The following is a 16,925-nucleotide window of genomic DNA, read 5'->3' as shown; positions in this document are numbered from 1 at the left end:
CTTTCCTAAAGTACTTACTCCTCTCCTCAATCTGCCCTTTTCAACAATAGTCCTTGTTCTATCTGGATGCTGGAGTATTTTTCATCACACGTTTCACCCTTGGTAAAATCTAAAGAACTTTCAATGACAACTCTTGACTGATTACATTTCTCCCCGACATGGCTCACCTCTGGTCATGGGATAAATCCATTGCTCTAATGCCAGCATCACAGCCAGGGTAAATGTACAGCTGCTTAAAGTCACAGGCCTGCCAGACCTCCACCACACCATTGTCCCCTCCGGTCACCAGGTTCTGCCCATCGCTGCTCAGGAGAATGGCCTTCAGACAAGGTAGAAAAGCAACCATTTCTTTCAGTGTTTCCCAAATGACCAGTGGTCACTACTGAAAGGCACTTGCCACAGGTCCCTTATCATCATCTACTTTTAGCCCTTTGTCCAAGTTTTCCAAAGTCTAACCCATAGACTTCCCAATGTAGAATTTATCAAAGTAAGTCTTACACAAAGGATCCTTTAAAACCAATTTAGGTTACAAAGTAACAGAAGTTCCAAAAAGAATATTACCCATCTAGTCCAGAAAGAACTTGAGAATTAAGTAACATGATGTTTGTTACGTTCTGAATACTAACAATGTCAAGACTTTTTAGAACAAATTGCAGAACACATTTCAAAACTGTTTTTAATAATGATAAACCAGAAATTCTAATTCATTTCTGAGGGATGGGCAATTCAGTATGTAATTTTGGTACAGGGTTTGAAAGATAAGTTTCTATGACAATAAACTCACTTTTAAGGTCAGGAGAGTGCAGTGTAGGAATAGCTTTTTGTCAGGGGAGTTTAAGAAAAATCTCCTTAAGGGTCTAGTGAGGGAGTGAGTGAAAGTTGCTCAGTCCTGTCCACTCTTTGCGATCCCATGGACTACACTGTCCCTGAAATTCTTCAGGCCAGAATACTGGAGTGGGTAGCCTTTCCCTTCTCCAGGGGATCTTCCCAACCCAGGGATCAAACCCAGGTCTCCCTCATTGCAGGTGGATTCTTTCCAGCTGACCCACAAGGGAAGCCCAAGAATATTTGAGTGGGTAGTCTACCCTTTCTCCAGTGGATCTTCCCGACCTAGGAATTGAACTGGGGTCTCCTGCATTGCAGGTAGATTCTTACCAACTGAGCCGTCAGGGAGGCCCCCCTTAGGGTCTAACTTCTAATCGAGCAACAGCTGTCACCGTCAAAGTCTAATTCACTGAGTTAACTACTGGAGATTAAATGAACCCTGGCTTTGTTCAAAGCATCATCAATATGAATTCATATGTTTTTATAAACCAGTACACATTTACCTGAATACCTGAGAACTTCTACTACGAGTCACTGAATGCAAAATAGTCAATCTTTAACCTCTTGGCTCAGTCCCTAGTTAGACTCAACATGCAGATTTACCCGTGTTGAATCGTTGATCTCCATTTGAGCCAAAAGTTTTCCGTTGATGCTGAAATTGCTGAATCGCCCTCGTTCATAGTAGATGATACAGTGGCCTTCACTGGAAACAGAAATCAGGCGTGGAAACAAGCAGTTTTCTGGTCCTTCGAGGGCTCTGAGCAAATCTCCAGTGATTGTGTGGACGAGGCAAGGGCCCTCTGCAGAGTAGGGAACAGCAACGGCCACTCATGTTACTCTCACAAACCCGCAATCGGCACCTGAATATACACTCAGGTTTGTAGGAAGAGGCAGAAAAGAAAACTATGCTGGCAAGAGCCAAGCACTGATGTTAGATAGCAACAGACAACTGTTATGTGACACACACATGTGTCTTCCAAACTTTTCATCTGGTAAATACCTGCTCTTTTCCTTCATAGGATAATATTCATTAAAACACGATACAGTCCATACATTACATGAGAATAAAAGAGACTGTATGTCCCACAAGTGTTCTCATGTGTTTAGAAAATTTTTCTTTACAAAGTTTGGGAGAATTATCAAAACAGTTGCTAAATTTCTTTAGTATCATCAAAATTTTAACATTGTGCCACATAAAGATACATTACTGTCAATGTACCTTTTCTATGGTCTATATATAAAATGTAAAAGGCAAAATTGAGAAAATTAATCAAGTAGTTCAGACTGTAGGAACATTGTTTCAAATAAATGAAGACTGAGGCAAGAATGTAAAAGTAGCATGGGGAATGATTTATCTTGCTTCAACTGTTTCTCCCCACCCCCCACCTCAGGCAGAAACAGCACTGAGATAAAATATTCACTGCTGCTGCTAAGTTGCTTCAGTCGTGTCCAACTCTATGCGACCCCATAGACAGCAGCCCACCAGGCTCCTCTGTCCCTGGGATTCTCCAGGCAAGAACACTGGAGTGGGTTGCCATTTCCTTCTCCAATGCATGAAAGTGAAAAGTGAAAGTGAAGTCGCTCAGTCGTGTCCGACTTAGCAACCCCATGGACTGCAGCCCACCAGGCTCCTCCGTCCATGGGATTCTCCAGGCAAGAGTGCTGGAGTGGGGTGCCATTGCCTTCTCCAAATATTCACTAGCCAAGTTCATAAAAATAATTGGTTAATATAGTTTGATATTACCTATCCAAGGCAATGGCACCCCACTCCAGTACTCTTGCCTGGAAAATCCCATGGATGGAGGAACCTGGTAGGCTGCAGTCCATGGGGTCGCTAAGAGTCGGACACGACTGAGCGACTTCACTTTCACTTTTCACTTTCATGCATTGGAGAAGGAAATGGCAACCCACTCCAGTGTTCTTGCCTGGAGAATCCCAGGGACAGGGGAGCCTGGTGAGCTGTCGTCTATGGGGTTGCACAGAGTCGGACACGACTGAAGCGACTTAGCAGCACATCCTTTAGAAATACTCCATAAAACTGTATATGAATTTTATTCCTATTTTTCAATCAATTGATTTCAGTAGATATATATTTTTCAAAACAAGTGATATTATGAGGCTATACCCAAATTTTTTCCTGATTACTAAAGTAACAGATGTGCATTCCAGAAAATATGAAGAGTTAGAGAGAAAAATAGCAATCACTTATAATATCAACCATCATCTACAGAAAGTTATTGTTTTTACCCTATGTGTATTATGTGGCTTGTGTTTTCCTTTTCTTTCTTTTTTTTGCTTTATAGAATAGAATGATGTTATACATATTATTACTAAAACAGACACTTATTAAAAGACACTTATTGAAAATACCTTTTGTATTCCTCCCTGGGTTATTTACTCTTAAATACAAAAGCAAAGTGTCCCTGTGTTCAGACATCATATCCTCTATGTATAAAGCAGTCAGAATAAGGCCCTAGAAACAAAATCTGATCATCTCATCATCTTGCTAAAAACCTTCGATGGTTTTCTACTATGTTCAAAACAAACGCGAATTGCAAATCCTTGTGCCTCAGGTCTCCCGCCTCTTCACTCTTCTGTCTCCTCACCTCCGTGGTGTCCTCAGCACACTCAGCCCCTCTGGTTTTCTTTCAGTTTCTCTTAAGCATTAGGCTCCTTCCTGCCCCAGAACCTTCCATGGAGAATTGGTATCTGAGCCAGAATTAGAATCGAAGTTTCCTGACTTCTCCCGAAGCAGTACTTCTTCCATAAAAAGCCAAAAGAACTAAGTCATCATATTTCCTCTCCCACCTACCCAACCTTGAGAAGAAAGGACTAGCGGAGGGGGTGGACCCAGGGCTATGTCTGGTGAACCGCCTGAGCCCCCGTGATCTCCTTGATCATGGCTCTCTCCCCCTTGGCTTCTGAACGTGATTTGTAATGACTGCATCAGATGCGTGTGCTGCAGTTTGATTTACCAGTGTTCTGGCTAGAATGCTGGTGACCACAAAGTACTTCATAAAAATTTACATCTATCTTATATTAGTACTAGCAAATATTAATAAAACTAAACAGCTGCAAAGAACCTAGGGATTGCATTTGTCTACGGAGAGCCTCCTCAAGGAAACAAATCATAAATCATGGTTAACTTGTGAAAACAGTACAGTTTTTAAAGACCTAAAATGAAAGAAATGTCTCCTGACCTTTAGCACCACTGATAACAAGTCCAAGTTCTGCACAGACAGAAACGCAGACAACTTCATGGTCATGGCCCGTGAGGACAGCTCTTGGAGCAGGATAATCACCTGGAAGGGAACAACAGCAGTGAGTGTCCACAGACCAATAGCAGGAATGAAGGGTTCTACCATTAAATCGAACACTTAAAAATAACAATCATTAATGTTTAGTAAGGGCATTTACTATTAACAGCTGTGTGACCATGAGGCAGTTATTTAATCTCTCTGCTTTTTCCTCATCTGCAAAATGAGGAAACCTACTGTGCCTACCACACAGGAAGCTTTTGCTGTTGTTCAGTCACTCAGTCTTGTCCAACTCTTTGTGACCCCATGGACTGCAGCATGCCAGGCTTCCCTGTCCTTCACTGTCTCCCAGAGCTTGCTCAAACTCATGTCCTTTGAGTCGGTGATGCCATCCAACCATCTCATCCTCTGTTGCCCCCTTCTCCTGCCTTCAATCTTTCCCAGCATCAGGGTCTTTTCCAGTGAGTTGGCTCTACGCATTGTGGCCAAAGTATTGGAGCTTCAGCTTCAGCATCAGTCCTTCCAATGAATATTCAGGGGTGATTTCCTTTAGGATTGACTGGTTGGATCTCCTTGCAAGTCCAAGGGACTCTCAATACTCTTCTCCAGCACAGGAGTTTGAAAGCATTAATTCTTCTTTATGGCTCAGCTCTCACATCCATACACGACTACTGGAAAAAACCATAGCTTTGACTCAGGATGCTTAGATGACGGCTAAGTCAACAAATGTGACCTACTTATAACATCATGATAGTGGTGAGAAATACTTTTTTTTCTTCCTGATTACTGTGAAGAAATAGAAATCAAGCTTGCCAAAACATAGGAGGTAGGTACAATTATTTTTTCTATTTTATAGAACTCCAAAGCTTTGAAAGGTTGTTCAACTTACACAAGTTCATATAGGAGCAGGTGTTGGAACTGAACCCAGAGCTAGGTAATTTTGCAACACTTGCTCTTACCCCTTTAAAAATGTTCCTTAAGATCTTCAACAAAACAGGCTGTGGTGCTTTGATTTTTTTGGAGATGGGAACGGAAAGTAGTAAAGCAAAGAAGAGACAATCAGATAATCATCTTAATTCTCCATCTGACTTTGGTGCGATCCTAGCCAAGAAAGAGCAGCTGAATATTCTGCATCAGCATTCTGACTGCCAAGTGCTTTGCCCTCTGTACCGAGTGCATGCCTTCTAAGTGACAGGTCTTCTCAGCGGGTTAGGAGTTGGGAGTATCAAGAAGACGTACGTTATAACCTGCAATTGCTTAGAACACATCCAACAACCACGGCACATCTTCCACAGGCTGACCACTGGAGGCACTCAACAATGACGAGTGTGAAGAACAAACGTGGGTGCACAGAGTGAAATGGGATTACACAGAAGAGAAAAGAGAAAGAAAAAATCCACAAATGAATGGAGAGAAAAGCAGAATATTGGTGAATAAACTGCATGCCTGTAAGACTGTGAGAAGGACCAGCAAAACTGAGAGGGCTTCTTGCCCAGCGACATCTTGCTGGGAAAGTCATTCGGAGAAGCCACTTTTGAGATGGAAATGAGGGATTGCTACAGTCTCCGTACAAAAGTGTGGAGGAAAAGGAAACAACAGAAATTCAGAGAGGAACTTTGGAAGGTGCACTGGGTATGCTGCCATCCTGGGTACAGTCTGGAGTGGCTGCTTTGGTACAAGCGAAAAGAAAGCCAGTGTCAGCTGTACAGGATAGGATATGAGGACCCAACAGACTCTGCAGTGAAACTCTGTTGAAGGCAGGGTGATCTGAAGAGGGACATGAAATGCTTATTAACAATTAACATCTGCCTATTCATGTCAGATCCAACAAATATTTATCAATGCCTTGTAATATCCAAACTATTTCCACTTTTCATTAACAACGTCACACTTATTAATGCCTTATATTGTCTCTTTAATTATTAAATAGTTCCAGCAAACCTGTATGATTTTGTTATTCATCTTGGATGTATTGTTCAGTTGATTCTACAGTATAATTTCAGCAAAGAGCAAGTATTATACATAAATAAGCCTTTGTGCATATATAAAAATATCATTATTTCATGTTGTCAGTATCATTTGACCATTACTTTTTCCTGCTTGAGAAGTCATGTTGTAACTTGGCTTGTGACTGCAACTCTTCCAGAATTCTTGGTATTTATCAAATTATGGTCTGTGTATCCTGGGATCTGTGGCTATTTTATTGAGACTGAAAAGTTCTATGAAAAATTTTAAATTTCAGATTTACATTTTGATGATACTCTATATTTTTAACCAGTTGTAAAGATGAAATCTCTCTCCACCATCAAAAATCTATGCTGTGGCAATTAAAAGTTGAAATGCACTTAAAGATTACGATGAGCTAATTAAGTCAATGTTTCTCAAACTAGATTCAAGGAGTCCAAGAACACATTCCTTAGAGTCAGAGATTTTTGGGGGGGTTAGTAATAATTTTGTACTTTTTAAAAGGGGTCAGTGTATTAGAAAGTTTGAGGAATATTATTGTAGACTATTTTTATTGATAATTAAAAAATTCAAGTTGGTAGCTTCCACACAACTATGTGCATTTTCATTTGCTTTTAGATTAAAATCATTAATTATATATTAAATATTTATAGCATATATAAGGTTAAGAGAATAAAATGAATTACCTTGTACTCACCCCCAGCTTAAAAATATAGACCATTACCAGTGGCTTTAATGTCCCCTTTCTCATACCTTAGAAAATATTAAGACTTTTGAGAAAGTTCTGTATTTCTCTCCTGTTCACTCTGCTTCATCCGGTTGTTGGGTCTGTGATCTTTCCTTTATGCTGCCTGAGATCCTGCATGCTAGCCTGTTTTTCTCTGTGAACTCATACTTTTTTCTGGATCAGGCTGAACCCCCTCCTCCATCTCGTTTCTCAGAGAGACATCCTACGCTTCCTGGGCTGCAATCCCCTCACCGTGAAGGAGGCAGTGGAGGAAGTGAATGTCCAAGGGCTAGAGCCTGTGCCCGGCTCCTGGGTCAGCCACTCCCCTGGCAACGATCCAGCCCTGGACAGTGCTCTGATTCCTGCCCCAAGTGGCAGGAGGGAAGGCTTCAATAGGTCATGCATGGAAAATTCTGTGAAGAAAGTACATAATGAAAGCGCCCTACCCAGCAAGGTACTCAATACTCTTTCCATCTGCCAATATCTCCTCCTTCAGACCCACTGGTGTTCTGTCTCCCCAGGAACTGCTCACTGTTTTCTGTGAGTTTCCTCACATCCATCAGCTTCCATTTTGTGTTTGAGACATTTCTTACCTAGATGGTGAGTGGGAGGGGAAGCTAAAAGCCCATGTTAGTCTGCCATTTGACTCTAAATTTATGCTTCAAAGATGCCCTACGTTCCCTGGCAAAATGAGGATTAATTACTGACACGATTTTATGTGTAATATCATCCTTAATTTTTCTAAGTGATTATTTTATCTTGGAGAGACTGATGAATTAAACATCTTACAATTATATATTTAATAAAATTTATATAGTTTTATAAACCTTTCCCCTATATGCCACAGAAAAAGTTAAAGGCAATCTAGTTCTATTGCAGGAAATTTAAAAAATGTACAAAAATAGTAAACATATTCCTTAAGTATGTAATACATTTTCTATGAGGAAGTAAGTTTTTCCAAGGCTTACCTCTGATTTAAAAATTTTAAAATGTTTTATTTTTCATTACAATTTCCCCAGGCCATTTGAGTAAACTGCGAAACTTAACTATTAGAAGATTTTGTAGGGCCCCTGAGAAGCATGGTTTCCTGCTTTCAACTACAGAAGAGTAAATAACATGTTATTCTGGGGTTTTGAGTTGGGGAATCTGCAGCGGCAGCGGGAGTGGGGGGTAAACATATTCCCTATATTTCATTTCACTGCCAGGGACAGATGTCACCCACCCGGACAATCATTCACAATCCTAGAAATATTCCGTCAGTGTCACACCACAATTGATGGATGTAGCTGAGGGTCAAAGGGCGCCGCACAGAGGGAGGTGCAGGTGAGACCTCTCCTCTGAGGACCAGAGTACCACTGCCCTCCTTTCAGAGTCACTTTCTCAGAAGAAGAGCTTTCTGTGTGATGGAATTATGATGAATGAAAAAAAGAAGTCCGATTTTGAGATTCCTCCTAAGCAAGTATTTGGAAAGAGCAAACATACCAGGCTTACAATAAACAGATTCCATCCCATTTTTATCACAAGTCATTTCAATATTTTTTAAATGGATTGTGAAAAAAGTACAAAGGTATCCGATGCTGCTATCCACATAGAACTGACAAAAGAGCCTTTCAGCGTGATAGGCTGTGGCTTTCAGAGAAGTGATCAAAGTAAAGATTACTCATGGTCCTTATTATTTTAAACCTCATTTACGGGACTACTGATATGCAGGAGAAGCTTGAGTTCTTCTACATTAGAGCTAAACAAAAACAGCAGAGATTTTCTGTGATCCTCAGTGTGGTTCTGCTGGAGTCAGAAAATGAACCTCCTGATGATATATGACATTCAGATTTTATCCCTAGCCTTTGTGGGGTCATTGCAGAATCACTGCAGAAAGTATTTTCAGTCATGTTTATACCTATATAAAAATGATGGATTTTTGACCTGAGTTTCCAGAATAAGAGATTTGAAAGGGTGCAGTATTTTCATCAGGGCTCTCTGATTTCAAGATTTATTTTGGAAAAAAAAAATGATGCTAGACATCATTTTAGTCATGAGGAGTCCCTTCTTGAGACACTGTGTCCTTGGCCACCTGAGGGCCTGCTGCAGAGGTTTGTGGCCCAAGTACTAGAAACACCTGGGCCTGCATTTTCCACAGGTCACAAGGTAACCCACATAAAAACATTTCATGGGTTGGAAAAAGTCCCATGATGTGGTTTCATTTTATCACGCACTCATGGAGTACTTGAAAAAAACAGACGATAGATATAAACCTATCTAGTCATTAAGTCTAAGTTATTCTTTTTCTTCTTCAGAGAGGGCACTGACCACATTTTCCCCTGAGCATTGCTGTTTCAGGGCAGATGTCTGTCCTTGAAGTCCTGAGCCTTCAAGACTAGGATCTAGGTCACAGTGCACAACTGTGCTACCATCCTCTTTCCCAAATAATCTACAATATCATCCGCCTGCCTTTCCCCAGGAGGTGCAATTCTGCATGGCGCCCAGAGATCCCGCTGGTATAGATCCGAGACACCTGGATCACGAGAGCACATTAGTCACGTCTGTTTCTTAGATTGCTTCTGGCTCAAAACAAAGACTCTTGCAGCCTCAGTTCTTTAAAGGGGGAAGGAAAAGCAGAAGCTGAGTGGCAAGCAGTTCCCTTCTTAGTCAAGAACCCTATAAAGTCTCCTAATGTTGGGCTGAGGGCACGGGAGGAGGTCTCCTGCAGAATGGGCCCTGTACTAGGGGCGCTACATTATGGACATTGTCTTTTGGCCCCCAGGAAGCCCTACAAGGTAAGAATTATTACACACGTAACTACACCTCCTCTCAAAGTTATTACACATGTAATTACTACTACTACTAAGTCGCTTCAGTCATGTCCGACTCTGTGCGACCCCACACCTCCTCTCAAAATATATAATTATATATATTATACATATAATATCTTTAGGTTGTTCTTTGTCCAAGCTTTCTTCATCCCCCATAGCACCGCTGGTTAGTGGTGGCTGTGGAGCTGGGCACCAGGATGGTCATTTGAAAAGAAGGCTGGATGCAGACAAAGCAAGGGATGTGATTTGGCAGATGTTTAGTGATAGGTTGGAGCTGGCAGGAGTGTCAGTGTCCAGAGCTGAGGCTTACACAATGGGAGCCCAGGGAAAAGATGTGTGCACAGCTGGAGTCTCCTTTTCAATGGGCTTCTCATTTCATAGTTTGTTTTGCATAATGCTCAAACGTGAGCTAAAGCCTTGTTTTTCAAAAGTGAAATTGAAAAAGCACAATAACAAGCTCTTACACATATGACTCAAAGTGTATTCGTAGATTTGATTTGCAAAGATGAACAGTAAATTCTCTTTCAAAGTTTCCTGTTGCTGATTAAAAAAAAAGTCAACCAGCTCTCTATCCAGCACCTTGTACCTGGTATAGACATTAAACCACATACTTTACAAGCAGACTGGATTTGGAGCCGAGGCCCTGATGTGTTTTAAGTGTCTGCTGAAGAGACAATGTTGACTTGCCCCTCTTGTGACTATCTCGTTGGAAGCTACAGCACGTAATGAGAAATGTCAAGTCCCAAGATCAATGAAATTTGGGGCTCTAGGGATTCAATAGGAATAGCATTGATCCTTTTAAAGAACACCAGTCAGAGATGGGCTGTAATATATTGTAGAGAAGGGCTCAGGAGGATAAGCGGCCAAGTCCAAGATACCTGCCTGACAAAAAATTCAATCAGCTTTGAGCACAGATTGCCTGCTCCGCTCGCCTTCCTTTCAGGCGGTCGCCTGCTTCCAATTAAAGTGCGCAAATTAATTTTTATCACTTCCAAATTAGTTTCACAATTTGTATAAGAGTCTGCTTCAGATCAAAGCGTGTGTCCTTCACATCTCTGCAATTCTGTTATCTCGTCAGGCACCTATTTACATCTACAGGAAAATTGTCTATGTTCGGAGTTGCAAGTTTGAAAGAGTAGCAGTGAATATTAGCCTGCAATATATTAATAAAACCAGTATAATTAATTCAACTGGAACCTAGGCCAGGTAGCCTTTGCATGTTTCTTTTATGGTCTGAAACTCTGTAATCATCTGCTTACACATTTTCATTGTCTTTGTGGCAAATTCATTAAAACTGTAAAGACAATTAGAAAAAGATTTATTTAGGAGATGTCCAAGTTAGTCACAACAATATATGTATTTGATACAATGAAGCCATTAACTTTTTCAAACTTACCTAAAAAAATGCAGAAGCATTATTTTTTTCCCTCTGTGACACCAATAGAGCTATCCATTAAAAAATAATAATGACAATGTAAAAGAAGCATACATCTATTAAAGTGCTTGAGTTTATCTTGAGGAAGTTTTAGTGATGTGCACATAAGGTGAGTACATGAATCCTATCACATTATGGTGGTGTGCTGGATAAATATGATTCAGCCTCTGACATACAAAGCGAATTTAATGTCCACAGCAAGACCAAGTCCTGAATTCTAACAGCTACTGGGATATTACATTTCATGCTAGGACTTCCCTCTTCAAGTCTAGGTTAATATATACAACCCTTGAAACCTAAGGGCACTGTGTCACACACTTTAATATGAATTTAGACGTAACTAGCTTTTTGGTCTTGTGTAGCAATGCATTATGAGAGAGAAAGCACATATAGCCTGTGAATTGGTAAAACAGATTAAACTGAAACTGGAAAAAGAAAAGCTTTTCCCTTTCATATTGTGGGTTTTCTGATGGCAAATACCCATGGCAGATCCCTGACGTGACAGTCAATTCAGTGTATACTTTGACTGCCTCTGCAAAAGGTGAATTGACCAACATATAAGGTCTCTCTAGGCATGCCTATATGAGCTGGGAGGTTGCCTTTTCTAACAGATTAAGTCAGTTACAAATCAGTCAAGTCGATCAACTACTAAAAATGACTTTTTTACTATCAGGATTTTTACTATCCATGTGGCAAAAAGCTGAAATCAGTTTTTATATAATCATCCATCTGTGCCCAAGATATAACATTAAACATTTTGTAGATACAAGTACTTAGGAAACTAAATATTATCTGATAGCAATTCATGATTCATGCAATACTCAGTACACTTGATAATTCCAAGCAGGATAAGCAGTTTTGTGACCCTCATAATCTATATACATTATAATACAGACTTTTGGGTGAACCCCAGAAAATCAGAGACTTTGACTGCCCAGCCCTCCCAGCTGCTAATATAGTACCAGGACACAGCACATGTTCAGTACATGCTTGCTGCTTGGCCAATACTTTAGCAACTCATCCTGTTTAATCTAGAAGAGCATTTCTTCCCTTTTATGTTAAGGATAACAAATACAGTGGAACCATGCTATATATGCTCACATTAAATGTCTAGGAAAGTCTTGGCAGGGTGGGTTTTATGAAAGTCCTTTAGGTTTATAATGATGATGACAGTTTTTAATAAAAAAATGTATATCCCCACAAATGGAGACAATACTGTATATGTAATATTATGCAATAATTTCTTAGGGATAATCCTGTCTTTATTTAAAGCTTAAATAAAATGCTACATTTTAACAAATCTCAGTCACAGTTTTGTTCTTAAGAATTAACATAAACATTCCTATTACACAGCTCCTACCGTAGGAACTTTGAATACTCTAAATAATACTACATTTCACTCTTCTTGCTAAGTGATGGAGCAAAGATACAATCAATTGTCAACCATCATTTCGTTTAGAAGATAATTAGAAAATAAAGTAGTTAACAGATAATTACTATAATTTAACATTTTTATCTCATAGCAGGACATTATATTATCTTCTCTACTACCAGATGGTAGTTTTTAAGAAATGAATTCTTTTTGGAAACATCATTTTCATCATTTCTGAGCTTCATTTTGAAGATGTTAATTAATGGGATTTAAAACACTATTTTGCTTCTTTTTTTTTTTATTTTTTTTATTTTTTTTAATTTTTTTTTTAATTTTATTTTATTTTTAAACTTTACATAACTGTATTAGATTTGCCAAATATCAAAATGAATCCGCCACAGGTATACTATTTTGCTTCTTTATAAAGTTTTTTCTATCTAATAACTTCTAATTTGTGTCAATAATAGATGGAAGATACCACACAGCTCTGGTGCTCAATTCAACTTCTCTTGTAATGAATGCTAGTCTCAAAAAAGGAAATTTGGAAATATGTAAAAATACATTTAGACAAAATACATGTGATAATGTACCATGATTAAGAATGATAAAGTATAATAATAAAGTAGGTCAAATATATTTTACACACAACACAAGAATCCTGTTAAAAACAAAGCTCTTTTTTTTTTTTTTAGGGATACAGTTTTAAAAAGAGTAAATGACTTATTAGCAGTTAGAGTATGATGTTTTGTATACTGTAGAATTGGTGGCTGATTAGTTGCGCTGGTTGGAAATCAAGCAACACTGAATATGTGTTTTCCTCAAACCAGTATCTCACAACTTGGAGCAGAGGCTAAAATGTATAATTACACATACTTTCTCTTATTCAGTATCTACAGTCAGAGACACAACTTCATAATACACTTTCAGTCGCTTCATCTACTTTTCTTCACCTCTAGCTATGGGCGACAAGACTAAATCACCGGGTCATCTAAATCACCCGGTCATTCATTCTCTCACTACCTTCATATACACATGAAGATTTCCATGCCCAGCTCTCTCACAGTTATACCTTGGTCTCCTGTACATTTCTTTTTTCTCTATAGTATTTCAGTGGCAGGTACATAGTATTCCTGGGAAATTCTTAGCTCTGTTTCGTCATAAATATTCCCAAACTCATGTTTTCAGAGTACTGTTAACATTGTGACCAGTGTATGAATTCTAATTGGAATAACCCTAGTTTAGGTACTCACCATTATTAATAGTTTACAGAAATCATTCTCTATTGTACAGGAGATACAAGCTTGGTAGTTAAAAGCAGTAATTATTTCTAGGAAATCTATTTTCTAGTTTCTCAGTCATTTAACAGTATTTATTGAAAACCTATAATGTGTGCAACTATGCCAGGAATCAGAACCTTCAGATGCAAAGAGAGGGTCTCATGGTGCGCTTCAGAGCTTCCTCAGAACAACATTTCTCAGGAATAATAACTGCTCTTTCATGAGCAAAAGGTTCCTTGGAAAACACGTTTGAGAAACCATGTGCGCGTGTGTGTGCTCAGTTGTGTGAGACTCTTCGCGACCCCATGGACTGTAGCCCACCAGGCTCCTCTGTCCATGGGATTCTCCAGGCAAGAATACTGGAGTGGGGTTGCTATTTCCTTCTCCAGGGGAATCTTCCCAACTCAGGGATCAAACCTGTGTCTCCTGCGTTGGATTCTTTACCACTGCACCAGCTGGGAAGCCCTTGAGAAACTCTGGTTTATGCAAACATCAAAAGACGTATTTGTGTGACACTTTTAGAGCTTACATAGAGAATAAGAGTATATATACTGTGTTTTCTAAAATTTATTTTACTCTGGAGTACCTCATTTTTTCCCCTATGGAGTATTTTTGGGAGCCCTGTTGAGTAAAAAACACTCAGGAATCACCCTAAACAAAGAAATCATCTTATTCAGCTTTTGCTCCCCTCCATGCCTAACCTGAAGGGGTACTCAATCATTGTCAAATAAATAAACAGAGATACTGACTATACTCCTGATAGAAAGCAGGAGGTGTCCTCAGGAGGCACAAATAAAGTGTATGGAATTTCAGAGAAGGGAGAGAATACATTCAGCTGAGAGAAATCACAGGAAGTTGAAAGGACCAGGTGACATGGACGGGAATTCCGAAAGGATGGGGACATTTGGAGACTGGGGAAGGGCAGCTGGGCAGAGGGTCACTGGGAGGGGATCTGGGAGTTTCCTCAGGCTGAAGGTTACAGTGGTTGCTTTCTTTTTACACTTTGAATACAGCTATATTCCAATGCTATTTAAGCATTCATATTTTAAGATCCTTACAACCCCAGCAAAAGTTATTAGGGAAATTAAAGGAATTTACAGTCTGATGGGACAATTCCAGACCAATACTTACTGCTGTTCGGGTTGTCCCCTATGATGTGGTGTCGCCCACTCCAGTACCAGAGCAGAAGGGTGGCATCGCGAGACCCAGACACAATGTAGCAGTCCCCACCAATGTACGACTCAGACCTGGCCAAGCACGTCACCACGTCCCAGTGGCCAAACACAATCTGAGTCAGCTTCCCTGCAACACAGAAACGGCAGGTCGAATCCAATGGCTGTTTTTCTTTAAATGGTAGTAAGCTTAACCTTATTTTACTAGATTTGTGGAAAGTGACTCTCTATAGACCTGCAAACTTGCAAGGTAATTCAAATCTAGCTACAGATTTAGGTTCTTGAATCCCTTCTGAAAAAATGATACAAGAACGTCACTTTGGTTTTTTTTTAAGGAAAGAACTTATAAAATAACACAATCATGACTTTTTTCCTCCCAGGCTAGGCTAGACTAAGGGGAGCTTTAAGGCCTTTTACTGGATTTAATTTGGGGGAGGCGGACAGTAGTCCCTTTTGTCCCATGAATTCAGGGCTCAACTCACGCTAAAATTCAGAATGGATGAAATTAGAAGCAGTCAATTACTTAAAATGTGGACATTTAATTGGAATCTTGGCATCAAGATGAAGACACCTACATTAAGAAGTATGACTTCATATGAAGCTTTAGGTGAAACAACAGGCATTCTGATGAGGATAAGGTATTTCATAGCTCAGTTTACCTGTTTCTGTAGAATAAACTCTGAAGCTCTTATCCCAGAATCCACAGATAAGAATATAGCGATTATCTGCCGTGACCACAAAACAATGTGCGTTGATTTGTATGCTCTGGTCAACGAGGTCTGTGATCTGCCGTTTATTCACACCAGAGTTATTGGCTAAACATAAAACAGATACAGTAATTTAAAGAGAGATTCTACAAAGAGTTTCACCAAGCACTTACAGAAGGAATACTTTTATGCTTCATTTATCTAGAAATGGGTTCTAATGCTATATGATTAAGATTTTAGCATTTCCTCATGAGGAATATAAACTGTTTAGTAGCAATGATTATTTATGAACCATATTATATATTTAAAAAATTGTTGGAAATTTAAGTAGTTCTTCCACTGATATGAGGAATTCAAGATGGGAATTTACAACATAATAAAAATATTTATATGCACTTAATTCAATAGATATTCACCCTGCACAAGTTCATTATTGTCCAACAAGTTCAATAATAATAAGGAATAAATATTGTATGAAGTATGTTACATAAGGAAAAAATGTCTTCATATTTGCCCCCATCTGTCATTTTCTGATGGCCTTTATGATTCATGGGAAAAGAAGAAAGTAGGGATTTGTGAGAGGGGTGTTGTTATGTAGGTGGCCCCTCAGGGAACTTTAGGTCAGCAGCTTTAAAGACCTGGATTGTCAACAAACAGAAGCCTTTCCAGAATGGGCTGGCAGGGGAGGAGGGGAGTGAGAAAGATGGGAGAGGGGCTGGGGAAGAAAGAGACAGGCAGAGCGCCATGGGCAGCACTGGGACTGAATCTGAATAAAGTCAGGAACTCAGAGACGCCCTGTGATTTCCCCAGTGCCCGTCTGCATGCCAGCCTGTCCCTTACTCCACACCGTCCTTTCAGGCCAAATCCCTGGGCTGAATTCTTAAACAGAAAATGCAGATGTAGAAGATCACCATCACTTCCTAACACCAATTAAATTTAAGTGTTACTATTTGTGGACATCGACTAACACTATAATAATAATTACTAGAGAAGGCAAAAAGTAAAAAAAAAAAAAAATGTAAACAACAGCAAAGGAAAAGAAAATCAAAGGTCTGAGTCCCTTGAAAACTATGTAGTTGGTGCTTGATTAATTAGAATACAGCTATTAATCTTCCACAGTTACATTCTAGCTGTACGTGAAACTGTTGCTATTTTTTTAGCAGAGAAACAGCTAGAAGCTGGACTCCACTTGAAAAATATTCCTTGTCCTAAGCATATATTCTCCAAGAGAAATATAAGTGCTATTCTGTGTAGGAGTATAGGTAACTAACCTAAATGGCTGCCTTGCATCTTATTTCTGGGTTCAAAGATGAAGGCGGAATTAATCTAAGGAGAAAATACCATAAATTGTTTATGGCTTTATAATTTTTCAAACCAC

General features: G+C 39.5%; 1 protein-coding gene across 9 annotated transcripts in view; it reads right to left on the bottom strand.

Moving 5' to 3' along the window:
• NBEA (neurobeachin) overlaps positions 1-16,925 on the bottom strand; it is a 656,478-nt gene that overhangs the window by 3,526 nt on the left and 636,027 nt on the right. For all 9 annotated transcript variants that reach the window (XM_025263201.3, XM_044927359.2, XM_025263205.3 and 6 more), the window contains 5 exons: positions 15,500-15,655; positions 14,800-14,970; positions 4,026-4,127; positions 1,429-1,625; positions 168-319 (listed from right to left, as the gene is read on the bottom strand). In XM_025263201.3, the coding sequence (XP_025118986.2) occupies positions 168-319; positions 1,429-1,625; positions 4,026-4,127; positions 14,800-14,970; positions 15,500-15,655 (778 nt within the window). The remainder of the gene's footprint in view (positions 1-167; positions 320-1,428; positions 1,626-4,025; positions 4,128-14,799; positions 14,971-15,499; positions 15,656-16,925) is intronic.

Source organism: Bubalus bubalis, chromosome 13 (assembly GCF_019923935.1).
Source record: "Bubalus bubalis isolate 160015118507 breed Murrah chromosome 13, NDDB_SH_1, whole genome shotgun sequence".
NCBI lineage: Eukaryota > Metazoa > Chordata > Mammalia > Artiodactyla > Bovidae > Bubalus > Bubalus bubalis.
The sequence above is the reverse complement of the archived record's forward strand: the minus strand, read 5'-3'. Positions and strand labels throughout refer to the sequence as shown.